Below are 17,518 nucleotides of genomic sequence, written 5' to 3' on the forward strand. Positions count from 1 at the left end.
CCTTGTGCCAATAACCACAGCCTAATTACTATAGCTTTATAATAGGTCTTCATATCTAGTAGTGTAAGTCCTCTAGGTTTATTTTTTACCATCTAGATTGCCTTGGCATTCTTGGCCCTTTGCACATAAAGGTAACTTTAATCCAACAAGTATTTACTGAATACGTACTTCTTATGTGCTAGGCACAGTGATAGATGTTGGGAACATAGCTATCAATATGATAGGCCTGGTCCTCTCCTTAGTTGGGAAAGTGACTCACATAGAGTGAGGTGAGAAAATAGCCTAGGATAGAGTCCTGAGGAATATTTAAAGTCAGCAAAGAAGACTGAAAGCTAAGGAGAGAGAGCAACAGCATGTCAGAGGGCACATAACCCCAAATGTGAAAAACAAAAACAAAAACAAAACAAGAAAGGACAGCATGAAAGGAAGCAAAGGGAAAAGTATATCTAAAGGTTGGTCAGCTATGTCAGTGTTGCTGCAAGATCAAGCAAGATAAAGACTGACAAAACATCCACTGGATTTAGCTCTAGGTGCTATTGTGAACTTAAGCAGTTTCGGGGGTGGGGGTGTCTTTATTAGACTGTAAAGTCTTAGATGAGAACAAAGTTCCCTGTTCAATTAGTGCTGTCTGTTATTTCATGATGATAATCAAATGATCTACATATAGTGCTCCCCACCAAAAATGGCTTTCTGTTTTATACCACTCCCTTTCATATCCATTCATGCAGCTGAAGAAAAAGTAATTGCTCTTCTAAATGGAGAATAATTTTATACTTATTCAAAACTTGGCTGTTTTAGATAATCAAAAACTGTATTTCATCTATCTATTCATTTATTCATTCATCTATTCATTCATTCAGCAAACATCTATGGAGCAACCACCAATTACCCAGGAGTCATAAACACTGTGCTAGAGATATAATTAGGGAAGGAATGGAAGGAAGCCTAGAAAGATGTATTTGACCCATGTATATCCCAATGAGTTAACTCTGCAGTCTCTATTTTTACAGCTTTCCATGACTATTCAAAGGGATATATGGTTAAACTCTGTGACCTGAAGACAAAATTTTAGAAAGTTCTTCCTTTCTGGTTAAATAAAAAACAGGATTTCAGTAGAGGTCTTTATCCTTGTTGGGGGTCATCCTGTAATTTGTTGTTTGCTTGACATTTATTTACACCTTGGTAGTTATGTTTGAGTCATTTTTTATTCTTTTTTACTTTTTTAAAAGATTTTATTTATTTGAGAGATAGAGAGCACGAGGTGGGGGAGGAACAGAAGGAGAAGCAGACTCCCCATTGAGCAGGGAGCCCAACTTGGGGCTCGATCCCAGAGCCCTGGGATCATGACCTGAGCCGAAGGCAGGCGCTTAACTGACTGAGCCACCCAGGTGCCCTGAGTCATTTTCTTTTTAGATTTGAATGCTCATTTTAGGAAAGGAAGAGCAGAAATTACTTCATTTTCAAATACAATAAAATTACATTAAGTATGGGCAGTGGTAATTACTGATTGCCATTTATCATGGGTCAGGGCCAAAGTTTATTTTTCTCTATTGTATGAATTATTATTAGACCTGCACTTGGGGTCAGGTGGATAAATAAATGCCCAAGTAAACTGCTTTCAAGCACACCTGAATAACTTAAGAATTTCTACCAATAAAATCTTGACATATTAATTATAAATAATTTTATTTATTTTTAAATATTTACTTATTTGAGAGAGGGAAAGAGAGCAGGAGCAGGGAGAGCAGCAGCAGAGGGCAAGGGAGAAGCAGACTCCCTGCCGAGCAGGGATCCCGACACGGGACTTGATCCCAGCACCCTGGGATTATGACCTGAGCCGAAGGCAGATGTTTAATCGACTGAGCTACCCAGGTGCCCTAATTACAAATAATTTTAAAAATCTATTCTTTAAAAACAAGTCTTTGTAAGGATTTTATGAGGGAACTTTTTTTTTTTTTAACCTAATTGATGTATTTGAAAATATGGAAGTTTGGTAGGTTAGGGAAATCTTCAGGAATAAGATTAACCTTGAGTGATCCTGACAGACTCCGGAATGCAAATGGTAAGTACAGCACATTGGCAGAAGTGAAGCTTTCCTTAGGAGAGCAGAGGAAGAGAAAAAATGGGGAATATAAAATAAGTTCACAGTAGGAATAAGAAGGCCATTTAGTTCTTTTAAAAAGAGCGTTTCATAGGTTGATTCACAATAGTTTTTTTTTCCTCTTAAATTGTTTTGGTTTTTTCCTTAGAAATAACTAGAAAAAAGACCACTAACACTGCAAATTGGTAGTCTCTGGTAATACTTTAATTCTAATTGGCAAAGAAAGGAAATAGAGAATTAGGACAGTTTTAAATGATTCTTAACATTTTTTGGTTCCCAGTTCAATCAGCATAGTCATCAACCGACATTTACTCTGAACCCCTTGGGTGAATGGCATTGAACCAAATCCCACAAACAATAATATCTTCGGGCGCCTGGGTGGCTCAGTTGGTTGGGCAACTGCCTTCTGCTTGGGTTGTGATCCCGGGATCCTGGGATCAAGTCCCTCATCCAGCTTCCCTTGCTCTGTGGGGAGCCTGCTTCTCCCTCTCCCCCTGCCTGCCATTCCCCCTGCTTATGCTGTCTCTCTGTCAAATAAATAAATAAAATCTTAAAAAAAAAAGAAATATCTTCTGCCTATGTGAACAAACTGGTAGTTGAACTATTGCTCTCAGAAGCTGTGGATAATAAGGGTTGATGCTAATATGTTGTGAGATTCCAGTCTTGGGGTCATGAGGTTAAGAAAGGAAAAATACACAACGAAAAAAATTTTTTTTGAAAAATAGAAACCGTATTTACTTTTTATGTTGAATAAAGAAGTCACTGTCCTATGCAATGAAACATTAAATGTCAAATTATTTTTTAATATTTCACCAAATATTATTTTAGCTTAAAAGAGTTGAATTTTATTTGATTGATCATTGTATGAATAATGCAAAGTAAACTTTCATTTTGACAAGTAAAATAAGGAGGTGAGTTGATTCAGAGCATATCAAGTAGAATCTTAAGTGATTTATGCCTTCACTGAAAACTCAAATACAAAGAAATCTTGGTGGATAAGATGTCAGAAATTTGTGACTGAAACCTATTTTTTACCTGATCTCCATGGTTAATATCACATTTAATATTGCGGTATTTTTCATTCTATAGTACTAAAAATGTTTCTTTAAAGGATGATCAGATTTTAAGTATTTATCTTTTCCTGGTAGTCCTCCCTCCTTTTCTAATCCCTCCCTACCCAATCTCTTTTTGCTCCGGTAGGGTTCCTATTGCTGGCTACCCAGTCATTACCATTCTAATACCATTTAAGGTAGCTCTGCTGGGTTTATTCATTTTGAGTCCTTCAATCCAGTTTCTCTTTGAACCTGGATTCCTAAATCAAGTTGACAAACCAGTTTATTTTTCTCCCTTTTCATTTCAACAATTCGTGATTCAGATTGGTAGGAAAATATAATGTAATCCGGGCACAACCTCTTCCCCTTGGAATCAGTATTTGCGAGGCTTCCTCCTTTCCTTGGCTGAACGTGCTTAAGTCAGGCAGAGTACCTAGTGAAGGACTTCAGCCCCCACAGTTCCCTGTGTGCGCATGCCCTCTCTTCTTACAGTTGTCAAAGTGCTTTTGCCAGAGCGGTCACATAATCAACCTGAAAGAAGAAAATAAATACTGTACACTTTTTTAATTTTATCGATCCTTAAAAACTGGACACTCAAAGGTAACTGCTACTAAGAATTTGTTACTTGAGATTGGGTGATTGCATGTAAAGGAAGATCTATTGTGTGTGTGATGGGGGAGGGGAAGGAGGTATCTATTTCTCGGACTTCGCTGTAAATAAGAAAAAAGAAAAAAGAAAAAAAGAAACACACCCAAACAAACTATACAAGCAGTTACCGAGAGACATTGCATTTTAACTTCGTAAATGTTATTTTAATCTATTGCTTTCCTTTTGTTTAAAAGGGTCTTATTTATTAAAGATGGGTCTTGACCTTGACAGAGTGAATTTATGCAGAAAGTGAAATTTATCTCTTTAAGGAGTGTTGAGAAGAGAAATGGGTGTTCCTGGTATGATAAAAATTTTTTAAATTCAGTAAATATATTAATTATAGCCTTCATAAAAGATTGAGTCCAGCTTACTTTTTAGCTTTTTTGCTATAGTGTAGCATTAATTTTTCCATCAAGAGCATGTAGTCTAAACTGAAGGCATTAACAAAAAGCATCGATACAAGCATCGGGAAAGCTGAGTGATATTAAAATAATAATCAAATGCATATTTCAGCCATGATGATATGGCTATTGTAAAGATAATTCTAGCCCACTGGAAGCAACTCAGATCCCAGATTATAATGGTTTACTGCAGCACTGCTTAAACCAAGTATGAAAATGTCTCTTTCTATGACCATTTCCTTTGGCAGCGATAGAACTTTGTGCTGTTGTGAATCCAAGCTTTGCTTGCCTCTTTGTGTCATATTTTACAATACTAATCAAAGCCATTGTTTTAGACCAAGGGAACTGAGGAACATAAAATCAATATGTAGGTTTTATTGGTAGTAGCTGGCAATTTGTGAGGTATATTGGGCTGGGTTTGGGGGGGGGTTAGAGGGGAGGGAAGAGAAGAGAGTGAGGTGGCTATGAAGCATTTCCTTGAGCCCACTATTTTGTGTATGAAACTTTAAAATTAAAGATTAGCCATTTTAAAGATAGTCTTTAATAAAATAGTACTACTTTAATCCCATTTCTTGATCTGACATATTTTGCCTAGTAGTTAAGAGTGATGGCATCTCCATTTTCCAATACATTTATTTTATGACAGTTATCATGAGGTTGTCCAAAGGCAGAGCTTCTGTGTGATTCTGAATGTCCTTTCACAAGTGTTCTGGGAAAGATGCTTCTCCAAGTATCTGAGTTAATTAAGTAACTGCATTAAATATATTAACAACTTTGTTGTGATCATACTGAATCATCATCTAAAAATAATTATATGTTTGGTCATATCCTCCTTTAACATCTCAAAATATTTGTTTTTAGGGTCTCAGCACTGTAATATTCATATATTTAAAACAATTAACATGTTCTAAAGGACAAACTAACTCAGTGATAACTATGTGTATGGAAATCTCCTGATTTTGAAGGATTACTGTTTTTATCCTTGAATGAGAAAACAGGCTGTATGGCAGAGGTGAATATAGGCCTTCTATGAGAGATGGAAAATACCATACGCTCCTTATATGGCTAAATGAAGCAGTGATGGCAGTGCACTATAATTACAATGTATGAGAATTTGGGACTTTGTACTATGCTATTTTTAACACTTTTGCTAGCATATGGTAATTCAGGGTCTTCAAACCATAATCTTTCATTGCTAATACCAGTGATAAGAGAAAGGATTCTAAATTTGCCAAAGTCTTGTGACCAAGGCAGCATCAGGAGGATTCAAAAATGAAAATCTGGCAACCCCAAAAGTATCTTGATTTTCTACTTAAATCTCAGGGGGATTTTTTTTTAAAGCTCCGCCCCCACCCCATCTCACAGTCAGTCTGTCTCTGTCTTTCGCTCTCTCTGACCTCAAATCCAACCAGAACATTTTTCCACGCTGCAGAGAAATTCTCAGGCTCCTGTTGAGACCTGAACCACTGAGAAGCTAAGAAATTTCTTGTATGGCAGAATTGGAGACAAGAAGATTGGAGAATAAGCAGAAAAACGTAATCCTTAGAGTGTAACAAGAAGCAAGCGCTTACAAACGTTTCAGTAGATTTTTACCTCTTTAAAAACGGTGTTTTTTTTTTGTTTTTGTTTTTGTTTTAATGTCTCCTAACAAAATGGAGTAGCTTGCAGCTACTGGGAGGCCAGAGAATGATTGTGCAGCTGAGTCCTCCTCCTAACAAATGCCAAGGATTTCCTCCCTCGTGGTTCGCTGCTGCTAAATGAAACAATTATCAACGCAAGAAGGCAGTTTGCTAATCAAGAGGGATAAGACTGCTGTTTCTTTAAAGTGCCGAGCACGGAAAGGGGAAGAAAGGGTCGTGTGCGGTGTCTTTTTAACCTTGCTGAAGGACGCAGCAGTATTTATTGACGTATGCAAATAACTGGGGAGGGTGGTGCTTGGGAAAAAACAGGAACCAGAATCAGTTTCTCATTGCAGGGTGAACGCTCTGAGTTCCGGTGAAGGGAAAAGAGACGTGGCGAAATTGCTGTCTTTCTGTCTTATAAGCACATCTCTCACTAATACAGAAAAGGAACCAAGACATCAGAAAGGGTGAAGACGCTCTCACAGTATTTTTAGAGACCTTGCACGAGCCCCCTCCCCCCGCCCCATCCCCAGCCCGACCTGTTCTTCTAAATGGGAGATTATGGATTTGCATTGCAATTGGCTAGTAGCGGTGGCACTGGATTTTCGCAAGGAAAACACCCGCCAGCTTTAGCGAGGGGCATTAACGATCACATTGACAATAACGCGTCTCTCTTTTTTCCCGTTTCAGCTGCGCAAACCATGCAGGATGATTTACTGATGGACAAAAGCAAAACCCAGCCCCAGCCCCAGCAGCAGCGGCAGCAGCAGCAGCCCCAGCCCCAGCCCGAGCCCAGCGCAGCCGAAGCCCCGTCCACGCCCCTCTCCTCAGAGACCCCCAAGCCGGAGGACAGCAGCGCAGTGCCGGCCCTCAGCCCCGCCGCGGCCCCGCCGGCCCCCAACGGCCCCGACAAGATGCAGATGGAATCGCCGCTCCTGCCGGGCTTGAGTTTCCACCAGCCCCCTCAGCAGCCGCCGCCGCCGCAGGAGCCCGCGGCGCCGGGCGCGTCGCTGTCGCCGTCCTTCGGCAGCACCTGGTCCACGGGCACCACGAACGCGGTGGAGGACAGCTTCTTCCAGGGGATCACCCCAGTCAACGGGACCATGCTCTTCCAGAACTTCCCGCACCACGTCAACCCAGTCTTCGGAGGCACCTTCTCTCCGCAGCTCGGCCTGGCGCAGACCCATCACCACCAGCAGCCGCCGCCGCCGGCGCCGCAGCCCGCGCAGCCCGCGCAGCCCCCGCAGGCGCAGCCCCCGCAGCAGCGCCGCTCGCCCGCCAGCCCCAGCCAGGCGCCCTACGCGCAGAGGAGTGCCGCCGCGGCGTACGGCCACCAGCCCATCATGACCAGCAAGCCGTCCTCGTCTTCGGCTGCAGTAGCCGCCGCGGCCGCAGCCGCCGCTTCGTCCGCCTCGTCCAGCTGGAACACGCACCAGAGTGTGAACGCCGCCTGGAGCGCGCCGTCCAACCCGTGGGGCGGCCTGCAGGCGGGACGGGACCCTCGCCGGGCGGTCGGCGTGGGCGTGGGCGTGGGCGTCGGGGTGCCCTCACCGCTCAACCCCATCTCACCGCTCAAAAAGCCCTTCTCCAGCAATGTGATCGCGCCGCCCAAGTTCCCCCGCGCGGCCCCGCTCACCTCCAAGTCCTGGATGGAGGATAACGCTTTCCGGACGGATAATGGTAACAATCTGTTGCCATTTCAGGTAATGCTCCAGTGCACTTGCACACACCTTCCTTCTACCCCGCTCCCTTTGCCCCTTCTTCCCTGCTATTTAATCGTCCATTGATTCTTGTTCTTTAAAAAAGGCAGCGATGTCCAGCCCCCCTGTCCGCTTCGAAAGCCTCCATTTCACCAGGGCTGTTCCAGTGCCGGGGACAAGGTTGGGGGAACATTGTGACTGTTTGAGGAATCATATTTAAGCACCCTGATAAGATAGAAAAGGGCCTTTTTCTTTTGGTATATTTTTCCTTCACCGTGTGCGTGCCTCTTATTTTGACCTTCTTTGACAAAGGTGCAAGTGTATGGCAAGGTGCTGGGTTGGTCCCAGGATGAGTAGGCTGAGATTCCTGTCATTTTAAGTAGCTACACATTTCAGGTTATGCAATCCTGGGTTCAGAGTGCCTCCTGAAAGCCATCCACTCCCAAACTACGCTGGGCCTACTCTTAAAGAGGTTAACAGCCCTTGAGTGGTGCTATTTCAGACAGTTGCATATGCTCAATTAAACTAATGTGAACACATGTGTTTATGTCTCGCTGAGGTGCTGGCATCATTAATAGCAATCAGCATATTGCCCCTGCCGGGAAAATTATGAGTGTGAGATTCCAGTAAACTCCCGAACTCCTTCAGGGAACGAGTTGGAAGAGTGGAAATTCTAGGGGTGACCCTTCCTATGTTACCTAGAAGAAGGACTTAGACATTGTTTTCTTCTAGAGCAAAGAGACAATAGGACGCGACCTTCAGAGCCATATTGCAATGGAGTCTATTTGCTAGCTAGCACTGAAATATTTAAAGCTGCAGTGTCCTTCAGATGGGTTATTTAAGAAGACAATGCAGATCAGTTACACCATTTGAAACTGGGCAGAGTGAAAGTCTTGCAACTTTAATGAAAAATGAGCCTTGTGTCTTGGTGTTAAATACCAGTGAAAAACCCAGGAAGTGCCCCAGACAAAAAAAGGTTGAATGGAGTGTCCTTATTCTGTTCTTGTTTTCTGATCCAGCCCACGGCCACATTGGTTGGCAGTGTCCTGAACATCTTGATTTGGAAAGGGGTGGTGAGGGTGAGTGTTCACTGGGGGCTTTTGTTCTCAGGCAAACATTTTCCTTCACTTACAAATTGATTTGGCTATAAGCTTCTAAGCTCAGCTGAAAAAGAAGAGAAGAAAGGAAGGAGAGAGGAGGGCTTTGGATAAGACCCAGTTGGGGTAGTCAAGGAAATGAAACAAATCTTTTGAGCATTGCTGAAAAATGGCAGAACCGAAATTTGACAGAGGTAGTTTAAAGCATCAGGTGCAATTGGAACTTCATTTTGTTGTTTTTTACATTTCAGATGTGACGTTTGGGGTGGCTCCCATCCATGAAGAAGGAGATAGGGTTATTGAGAAGCACATGATTCTCTAGGCTACAGCAAGGATTTTTAACCTTGACATTTCAGGGGAGGTCCATGAAACTTGGAAATTGTGTGTATGAGAGTTTTTCATGAGAGAGAATCTTCACAAATTTTCACAGGGGTCCTTTAGGAATGGAAGATTTTAATATTAAGGTGTATTTCTTTCCATTCTAAAGTTTGTCTTGATAAAATGAAGAGACACTGCAAGATGGGATTAGTTTGGTAGAGAAAAAGAGGAATCTGCTTTCTGGAATTTCTCTATGTGCTTATTTTTATGCTGAGGGGATAGAACAGGGAGGCTGCATTTGGTAGGAGAGCCCTTCTTTTTCCAACAGTTCCTCTTTTCATTTTGATGCTCCCTATCCAAGTCCATCTTAGAAGATAACCTAAAATCTGAGTGGGAGTTTTAGAGGTGAGAGCTGACGGTATAGACATCAGTTACCTTTTTCTAGGCACTGAATCTGAATACAACTAGCTTTTGATTAATTATCTCTGGAAGTGAGGGCTGGGGAGAGATTAAATCCATAAAATTTCCCCCAAACTGATATTGACAGGTAGTGCATGGATTGCCAGTTGTTTCTCAGCAAACCATTTACCAGCAATGCTAATGAGAGCCAGACAGACTGGTTTGAGTTTGGTTTCTTGTCTTTTTATCCCTGGTGGTGCTATTGAGTAGGCAAAGATGGCCAAAAGACTTGTGCAAGGAGAGATTTTATTAAAAAATGAGTTTTATATATTTGGCCTCAGGAAAAATTACATGGACTTTATGTCTCACATCTTTGTCTTACTTAAAATGGAGCTTCAGGGTTTTGAAGCAATATTAGAACCAGATTAGAAGTAACCTGGTTGTGTTTTCATTTGGGGTTAGGATATTATAAGACTTTGTGTTAAGTATATCACATGTTTAAAAAACAAAAACAAAACACCTTGAGTCTTGTGTTTAGAATTTTACGTTTGTGCATTTATTTAAATCATTTTTCTATGAAAGGGAGGAAATATCTTAAGTAGTCCTAGAGACTATTTTACAGACTCTGAGCTAAAAGGGGCTTGCAACAGTGATCTACTCTAATATATCTTAATATGTATTTGTAAAATCATATCCCCTCAGTGTTGTTTCACTCTCTTTTGCCACCCAACACAAAAGATTTTTTTGGAGCTTTACTTCTGTGGTTTATATTGTAAAAGCAATAACTGTATTTGAATGTGGTTTTCCAAACTACATTTCCTTACCCCCTTCCCTCAATTCTAACAAAGTTGATTGGTTTCCCTGAGTTGGGGTGGCTGCTTCCTTCAGGTTTACTTGTATCTAAACACCACTTCATATCTGTAAACAAGGAAACTGAGGTCCTAAGAGGTAGAGTGACATAGTTCCAGTCCTAGGGGTTTGGCTAATTTTGTTGATGTGTGTACTTAACTTCCCTATAGCACTAGTGGTGTCAGGTAGAATTCATTTTAAGTCAGATTCTCTTTGGGCTCCATTCAAAGGGACTTAGTTATGAAACTATCTAGTGAGGTTCTCTATCTGGCTGATGCCTCTTGGTGATGTACCTCCCACTAACGGGCTCAGGAACAGTGAGACACTCCACTGGGGGAATTATAAATATGCGTCATTCTATATTTATATAAGACAGAGAAGCCTACGTATGTAAAAGGACCAAAGCAGAGATGTTTTCTATATGTAGTAAATTTGGGTTTAAATAGCATTTTTATCCAGAGGAGTTTAGAAGGGACTTTTAAGAATACCTGTTCCACAGCTCTGTTCATTTTCTAAAGGAGGAAATTGAAATCCCAATACGTGAAATCCCTTGCCCAGGTTTGGGTGGGTAGTTTCTGTCCGAAGCAGGCTTTGTCTAGGTTCAAATTTCAACTCTGCCAGTTACTTGCTTTGTAATCTTGAGCAAATTATGTATACATATTGACCCTCATCTGTAAAATGGGAATAATAATAATTCCTTGCTTCATATGAGAAACCTGATATTAGCACAGTGCTTGATCCAAAGTAAAGTACCACATAAATGTTGGGCTACAATTATTGTTATTGTAATGGTACCTGGAGGTTCTGTATGATTTTATAGTATGGATCACTGATTTTTCATACAGTGCAGTCTGAATAACTGTAAACTTCTGTATAATGTTATTTGGTCTTTTTTTTCTGTCTGAAGGTATCCTCTGGTTACTGTAACAATTTGATGACCCACAGTTTACTTATGGGCCAGGCCCTGTGCTAAACACTTCAGTTATAATTCCTCATTGGATCTCCTTTGAGGTTCAGGACTATTATAACCCTCATTATACTGACAGAGAAATTGAGAGTTAATACATTTACTTTATTTGCTCAAGATCACACAGCTGGTAACTGGCAGAGTTGGGATTTGAAGCCAGGCAGTCTGCCTCTGGAGCCAAGTCTCCACTATAATACCTTGAGTATAATAACTCCAGGACATCAGTTAACATTGTAGTGTAGAAGCAGGAGACTGGGCTGAATCTGTACTTGATCTTATGATATACCCTAGAAATAGTGCTTTTAAAAAAATTTGTATTGTTGGAAATGGAGGAAGAAAAATATAGTGCCCATACATTTACTACCACTTACTTGCAACAGTAGTCAGTATATCCCCCTATTTATTTATTTACTTAATTTATGTATTTTTGAATATTGTATTTTTAGAAAAAATTCAAATTGTGTTTTGCTTTTTTTCTGCATCTCTGCCTTTATCCCTCTTGTCTTCCCTCACCCCAAATTAAAAGTAATTATACAGATTTTATATTTTCTGGCATAAGTCTAGTTAATTGTAATTTAGTGTTAATTTTGCTAGTGGGTTATCTGTACCAGAGGAACAAATTCCTTACATGAATTAATGAGAATATAGATCATTATTATTATTATATATTTTAGAGAGAACATAGGGGAGGGAGGATGGGGAAGGGCAGAGGAAGAGGGAGAGAGAGAATCCTTAAACAGGCTTTATGTTCATCTCAGAGCCCTACACAAGGCTGGATCCCAGGACGCTGAGATCATGATCTGAGCCAAAATCAAGAGTCGGATGCTTAACCACTGAGTTACCCAGGTCCCCCAGGAATATAGATTATTTTAAAAAATAAATATACCTATTCATAATAAATTTTGAGGAAACAGTAATATCTTCAACCAGTCTATGCTTCCCTTCCCTTTTTTTTTGTAAACCATCTTTTTAGGAAGTAGTATAAATTACCTAGTTATGCTTACTTTTGACCAAGGATAGTATGACCTAGATTTAAAACTAGAGACTCTTCTGTAGTTGGTTTGTTAACTACTGCTCTAATGCAAAACCACTTAAGGTCCACCCAACCCCACAGACTGTTTCAGAACCTATTATGGCATGGTTACTGTGAATGCCAACAAAGCTACATTATCTATATTCTATTTAAAAGACGGATTGGTTAGAAAATATTAGAAGGTTTTCTATGCTACTAAAAACTAATCTAGTAATATAAACTGTATACTTTAATATTGCGTATTGAAAAGTAGTTAGATTTAAACTTTTCATGACCTTGCAGTGAGTTGATACAAAAGTATACCCTCAGAAATGTAATGGTTTTAGATATTCTGTAAAACACAGTTTTCTGCTTAAATAGCTTTCTCCATTGGTTGGTGTCTATTTTGCTGTTTTTCAAGGGCTACATAAGGCGCAATGCTTGTCCATTTGGAACTTGTCATTGCTCAGGTGAGTTTTGTAGTGTTTTGATTCACACGTGTCAGAAGATTATAGCTTTGTTTTCTACAATATGAAAAGTTTGATTAAGTCATGTGGATTTTCCTGAGGAAAAAGATGGAAAGGAGCATAGAGTAGTGGACAGCCCATGAAGCTTGGAATGAGAAAGACACTGGTCGAAGCCCAGCTCTGTCACTGATGATTGGGTCACGTCATTTATCAAATGATTCTTTTTCCCACTCTGCAAAAATGGAGAGAGAGCACCCATCTTCTGGGTTTGCTTTTGAGAGAATGTGTACAAAGTGTTCAGGTAATTAGATACTGTTATGGCTCTTAGATGCCGCCTAGCTGCCTCGAATTATAGTCAATTTAATAGAAGAAATATTGTTGATAATCGGTAGTCCAGAGTTAAACACTAGTTGATGGCATCTGGAAATGGAGACAGGCTGGAAAGATGTATCCAGCAGGGATGGAAGAGTAATGAAAGGCTCTTTGTCTATTATGGTGACTGCCTGACCTAGAAAGGCAGTAACTACCTGCTTTTTGTAACTACCTGCCTCTGCTTATGGTTGACTCACCAGTGCAAGTGTAAGCGTTTTCCTTGCTCTGTGAACATTTGATTGGTGATGGGAGAAATGCTTAAACTTTTAATTTCCCGACTGCTACCAGTGTTGATTTTGGTAGTTCTGGAGCTACAAAGGCTCTAATTTGAAGCTCCTTATCACCACTTTCTGGAAGGTGATGCCTGGCTCTCTGTAGGGGACAGTGTGGTTGTCAGAGATAGAATTCAGTATAGAGCCACAAGTTTGGATATTGAGAGTTGGGGAATATAGCCACCACTTCGAAGGGGCTTTCCTGGAGAGATTGCTATGCTTGCAGTAGTATCCAGCCCAACAAGGAATTTTTTACCGCTGGTCCTTATTCCTTGTAAATGGCTTGTATGGGGGTTCTGTTATGTTTTGGTTCTATTACATTTATTTTTCATATCCTTTAGTGTTCTTTACAGATGATGGGCATGTAAATTTCTTAATGTGAAACCATTCTAATATTTGCATCTTAACTTGAAATAGAAAGGTACTACTAAACAAAAATAATATCATAAAGTAGTATCTTGGAGTCAAGCCTACTTTTCTTTCCTCAGAAGCTTTATTACATAATTCTCAAAAATAATAAATACATGATATGAACCCTTGTTGGCATACTTCAGAGGAGAGAAACAGAAATGGGCACCAAACAGCCTTTATATCATTTGAGATGATCATAGAATTAATACACATGAAGGGAAGGAAACATTGTGTACTAATTTTGTGTGAGTAAGACTGTTGTACAGCCAAATATGTTCATTTCTTAAGCATTCAGACTTATTTCAAAGTCAAGATCAAGTACAAGAGGAAAAAAAGTAATTCCCTCTCTTTAGTAACTCAGTGCAATTAATTAAATGGTTGGTGCTGCCGAATGAACCAGTGTCTAGAAGTTCACAAGCACCTGACAGTAGCTGCTCATTAAATGACTAAATAAACATTTAAACACAAGGTGCTATAGTTTTTTTCTATAATATAGCATATTTAATATTTTTGAGACAGATTTGCCATAGTACCATTTCTCTATAAGCTGTCCATAGAATGTGGAAACGTGGATGTATGTAATGTCATAAAGGACATCTTCAATTTGTAAAAATAGAAAATATTATCTGTGTTCCCAGACTTAATGGGCATTCGATAGTTTCTGGGCTGTGATTCTGTTTGCAGGTTTGGTATGCCAAAAAGCAAGGAGAGTTCTTGTTTTGACATGAAAGATTTTGGCAGCCAGTAGATGGGAACACTAGCTTGCATCTAACGAGTTAAATTTTTCTTTACCTACTGACTGTTAATCAACTCATTCTTGTGGAGTTAATTTATCCTGTCATGGTAGTCTGTTTTGTTCCTGATGTCTCAAATCAAGTTATTTAATACTAGAACTGACCAGAATGAGGGTCTGAATAATTCTGACAATAGCACTTAGAAATATGCAGAAGTCTTTGGTCTAAGAGGTTGACAAAGAGTAGGTTGTAGTAGGCCCATTCAGTCAGTCATTCATTTGAGGAATGTGAGATTGGAAAGCAGAGAGGTAAAGGGCAAAAGACTTTCTATCTGAAATATATGGTAGAGTTTGGGGACTAATTAGGGATTGAAATACTTCAGAGGAAACATTTTCATATCTGACAATTTAACCCCCTACTGCAAGTCCAGGAGACCTGGTTCTTAGGTTTCAGATACATAGCAATTAAAAAGGACAAGAAGTAAATGTGCCCAGCATCTCTCTTTTGCAATCTGCTGTGGAAAATTTCCTTTCCTCTTTTGGACCAGAGAAATATAACTGAGATTTGCAGGGGATTAAAAATAGTGAGGATCAGTAATGTTTATGAGATTGTGGGGAAACGCTGAGAGACAACTTTTGGATATGAATCTGTTTTTATGTGTTTGCATTTGCTTTTGTGGGTAGACTATTCAACTCTTTGCCACATTGTTGTTTAAAGCAATTGTAATCAATAGTAGAATCCTGAGTTCAGATAAATAGTTAAGAAGGATAGTATATGCAGTATTTTTATTAACTACAAATCTTTTACGGAATTCTCTGATCAAAGGGATGAGATTTACATTGCTGAGTTTCTTTTTTTTTTTTTTTAAAGATTTTATTTATTTATTTGACAGAGAGAGAGACAGCGAGAGCGGGAACACAAGCAGGGGGAGTGGGAGAGGGAGAAGCAGGCTTCCTGCTGAGCAGGGAGCCCGATGCGGGGCTCAATCACCAGACCCTGGGATCATGATCTGAGCCGAAGACAGACGCTTAACGACTGAGCCACCCAGGCACCCCCATTGTTGAGTTTCTTTTGACATTTTCACTCACAGTCATAATCCATGTACTCCAGCTTTTGGGTGTTGTATTATTTTTGATGTCCTTCTCCAAATAGATACACCTAAAAAAACACAGGGAGCCCTGAATGCCAAGTACTGCCTCACCCTTTTCATGTAAATTATTTTATTTAATCCTGATATGTTCTTGTAAATTAGGGATTGTGATCCCTAATTTAGAAATATTGAGACTCAGAGAAGATTACCTGACTGACTAGTGGGTGACAGAGCAGGAATGGAAACTTAGATCTTTTGACTCCACGCCCAGTTCTTCTGTTTTACTATCCCTGCTTGCCTCTTGTCACCCACCACCTTTTGTATGCCTTGGATGTCGCACTCTTTCCGCAGATCTTCCCTGATTCCCCTCATCCCACATTGTCTTCCTAACACTTGTCACTGTATGAAATGAGCTGCTTTATTTTGTTTTGTTTCTCCACACTAGAGTGTAGCCTCCACAAGGGCAAGGACCTTTTTCACTGCAGTGTCTGCAGGGGTTGTGACAGCCTGGGATATTTCAGGCATATGGTAAATATCTGTTGAATGTGTTAATGATTTACATTTAAAAATGACTGATTAGGCATTTATTGGTCATTCGCATGTAGCTAGCAATGTAAAAGTAATTTCATTTTCTAGACATTTAACCAGCCTCTATGAGAGATCAGGCAGTAGGGGTTAAAGCTGAACCAAATCCTGTCAGACATCTCCCTGATGAACATGAATTAAAATATAGGATGATGAGGTTTATAATAGTGTGTAATATACACAACAAAGAGAGTGTGTACTTGAATCAGAGGAGGGAATGATTAAATTCTTGTGTATGTATGTGTGTTTGTGGGTTGAGAAGTCTCCAGGAAAGTCTTCAGAGTTTAAAATATTTTCAGTTTTTCTGATTATGGAAGTAATACATGTTTACCATTAAAAACTGGAGGGAAAAAAAAAATTGCTCATAATCCTATTACCCAGAGATAAGTACTGTTGTTTTGGTGCATTTCTGCCAATTATCTCTTTTTTATGTGAATGTATAATATACTTTATATGGTTGAGATGATTCGGTGTAAGCAATTTTATAGCCATATTTTTTAGCTTTTCATATCATTAGTTTATAAACATTTTTTATTACTGCATAATATTCCATCACGGGAATCCATTGTAATTTAACAAATCATTTTTGTATTTGGAGGATTTAGGTTGTTTTCAGGTTTTTTTTTTAAGATTTTATTTGAGAGAGAGAGATCGAGCAGGGGGAGAGGCAGAGAGAGAGAAAGAGAGAAGCAGACTCTCTGCTAAGCAGGGAGCCCGATGCTGGGGGGGGTGGTCCCAGAAGCCCCCTGGGATCATGACCCGAGCTGAAGGCAGACACCCAACAGACTGAACCACCCAAGCGCCCCTGTTTTCAGTTTTTAACTATTTTTTTTTTTAAGATTGATTTGAGAGAGCGAGAGAGAGAACACGTGCACACACAAGCGGGAGGGCCAGAGGTAAAGTGAGAAAGAATCTCAAGCAGGCTTAGCACTGAGCCGGACTTGGGGCTCAATCCCACGACCCTGAGATCACCACCTGAGCCGAAATCAAGAGCTGGATGCTTAATGGAACTGTGCTACCCAGGTGCCTCCAGTTTTTAACTATTAAACATAATACTGTCACAAAGATCTTTGGGCATTTTAAAGCTTTATTTAGAGCTGAACGGGAAGGGTTCCATAGGCAGACCAGGGGACAGTTGCAGCAAAAAGATTTGCTTTAAGCAGAGAGAATAGCAGGTATACAGGTAAGAAAAACATGGTGTGCTGAGAGAGCAGATGATTCAGGATAGGGGTGAGGCAAGTGAAAAATTTGGCTGAAGAAGCAGAAGGGACCAGATCACAAGGACATTCCAGCATTCTTTGCCTTCAACTTTGTCCAATGGGGACATTGAAGGATTTTTAAGCTGAGAAAGATAGCCATTATAAGGCTTTTAAATTGGTGAATGAAGTGATCACATCTTTGTTTCAGAAAGATTATTCTGG

At 40.1% G+C, this 17,518-nt stretch overlaps 1 protein-coding gene across 8 annotated transcripts in view; it reads left to right on the forward strand.

The window, feature by feature from the left end:
* Positions 1–17,518, forward strand: part of CPEB3 (cytoplasmic polyadenylation element binding protein 3) — a 190,827-nt gene that overhangs the window by 27,706 nt on the left and 145,603 nt on the right. For 6 of the 8 annotated variants that reach the window (XM_081823834.1, XM_081823832.1, XM_081823833.1 and 3 more), the window contains one exon: positions 6,515–7,527. In XM_081823834.1, the coding sequence (XP_081679960.1) occupies positions 6,526–7,527 (1,002 nt within the window). In that variant the 5' untranslated portion in view covers positions 6,515–6,525. Of the gene's footprint in view, positions 1–1,851; positions 3,754–6,177; positions 6,292–6,514; positions 7,528–17,518 lie in introns of those variants that run through there. The other 2 variants (XM_081823830.1, XM_081823835.1) reach the window with 2 other exon arrangements.

The sequence above is a fragment of the Leptonychotes weddellii genome, chromosome 6 (assembly GCF_054177405.1).
Source record: "Leptonychotes weddellii isolate Sample4059 chromosome 6, ASM5417740v2, whole genome shotgun sequence".
NCBI lineage: Eukaryota > Metazoa > Chordata > Mammalia > Carnivora > Phocidae > Leptonychotes > Leptonychotes weddellii.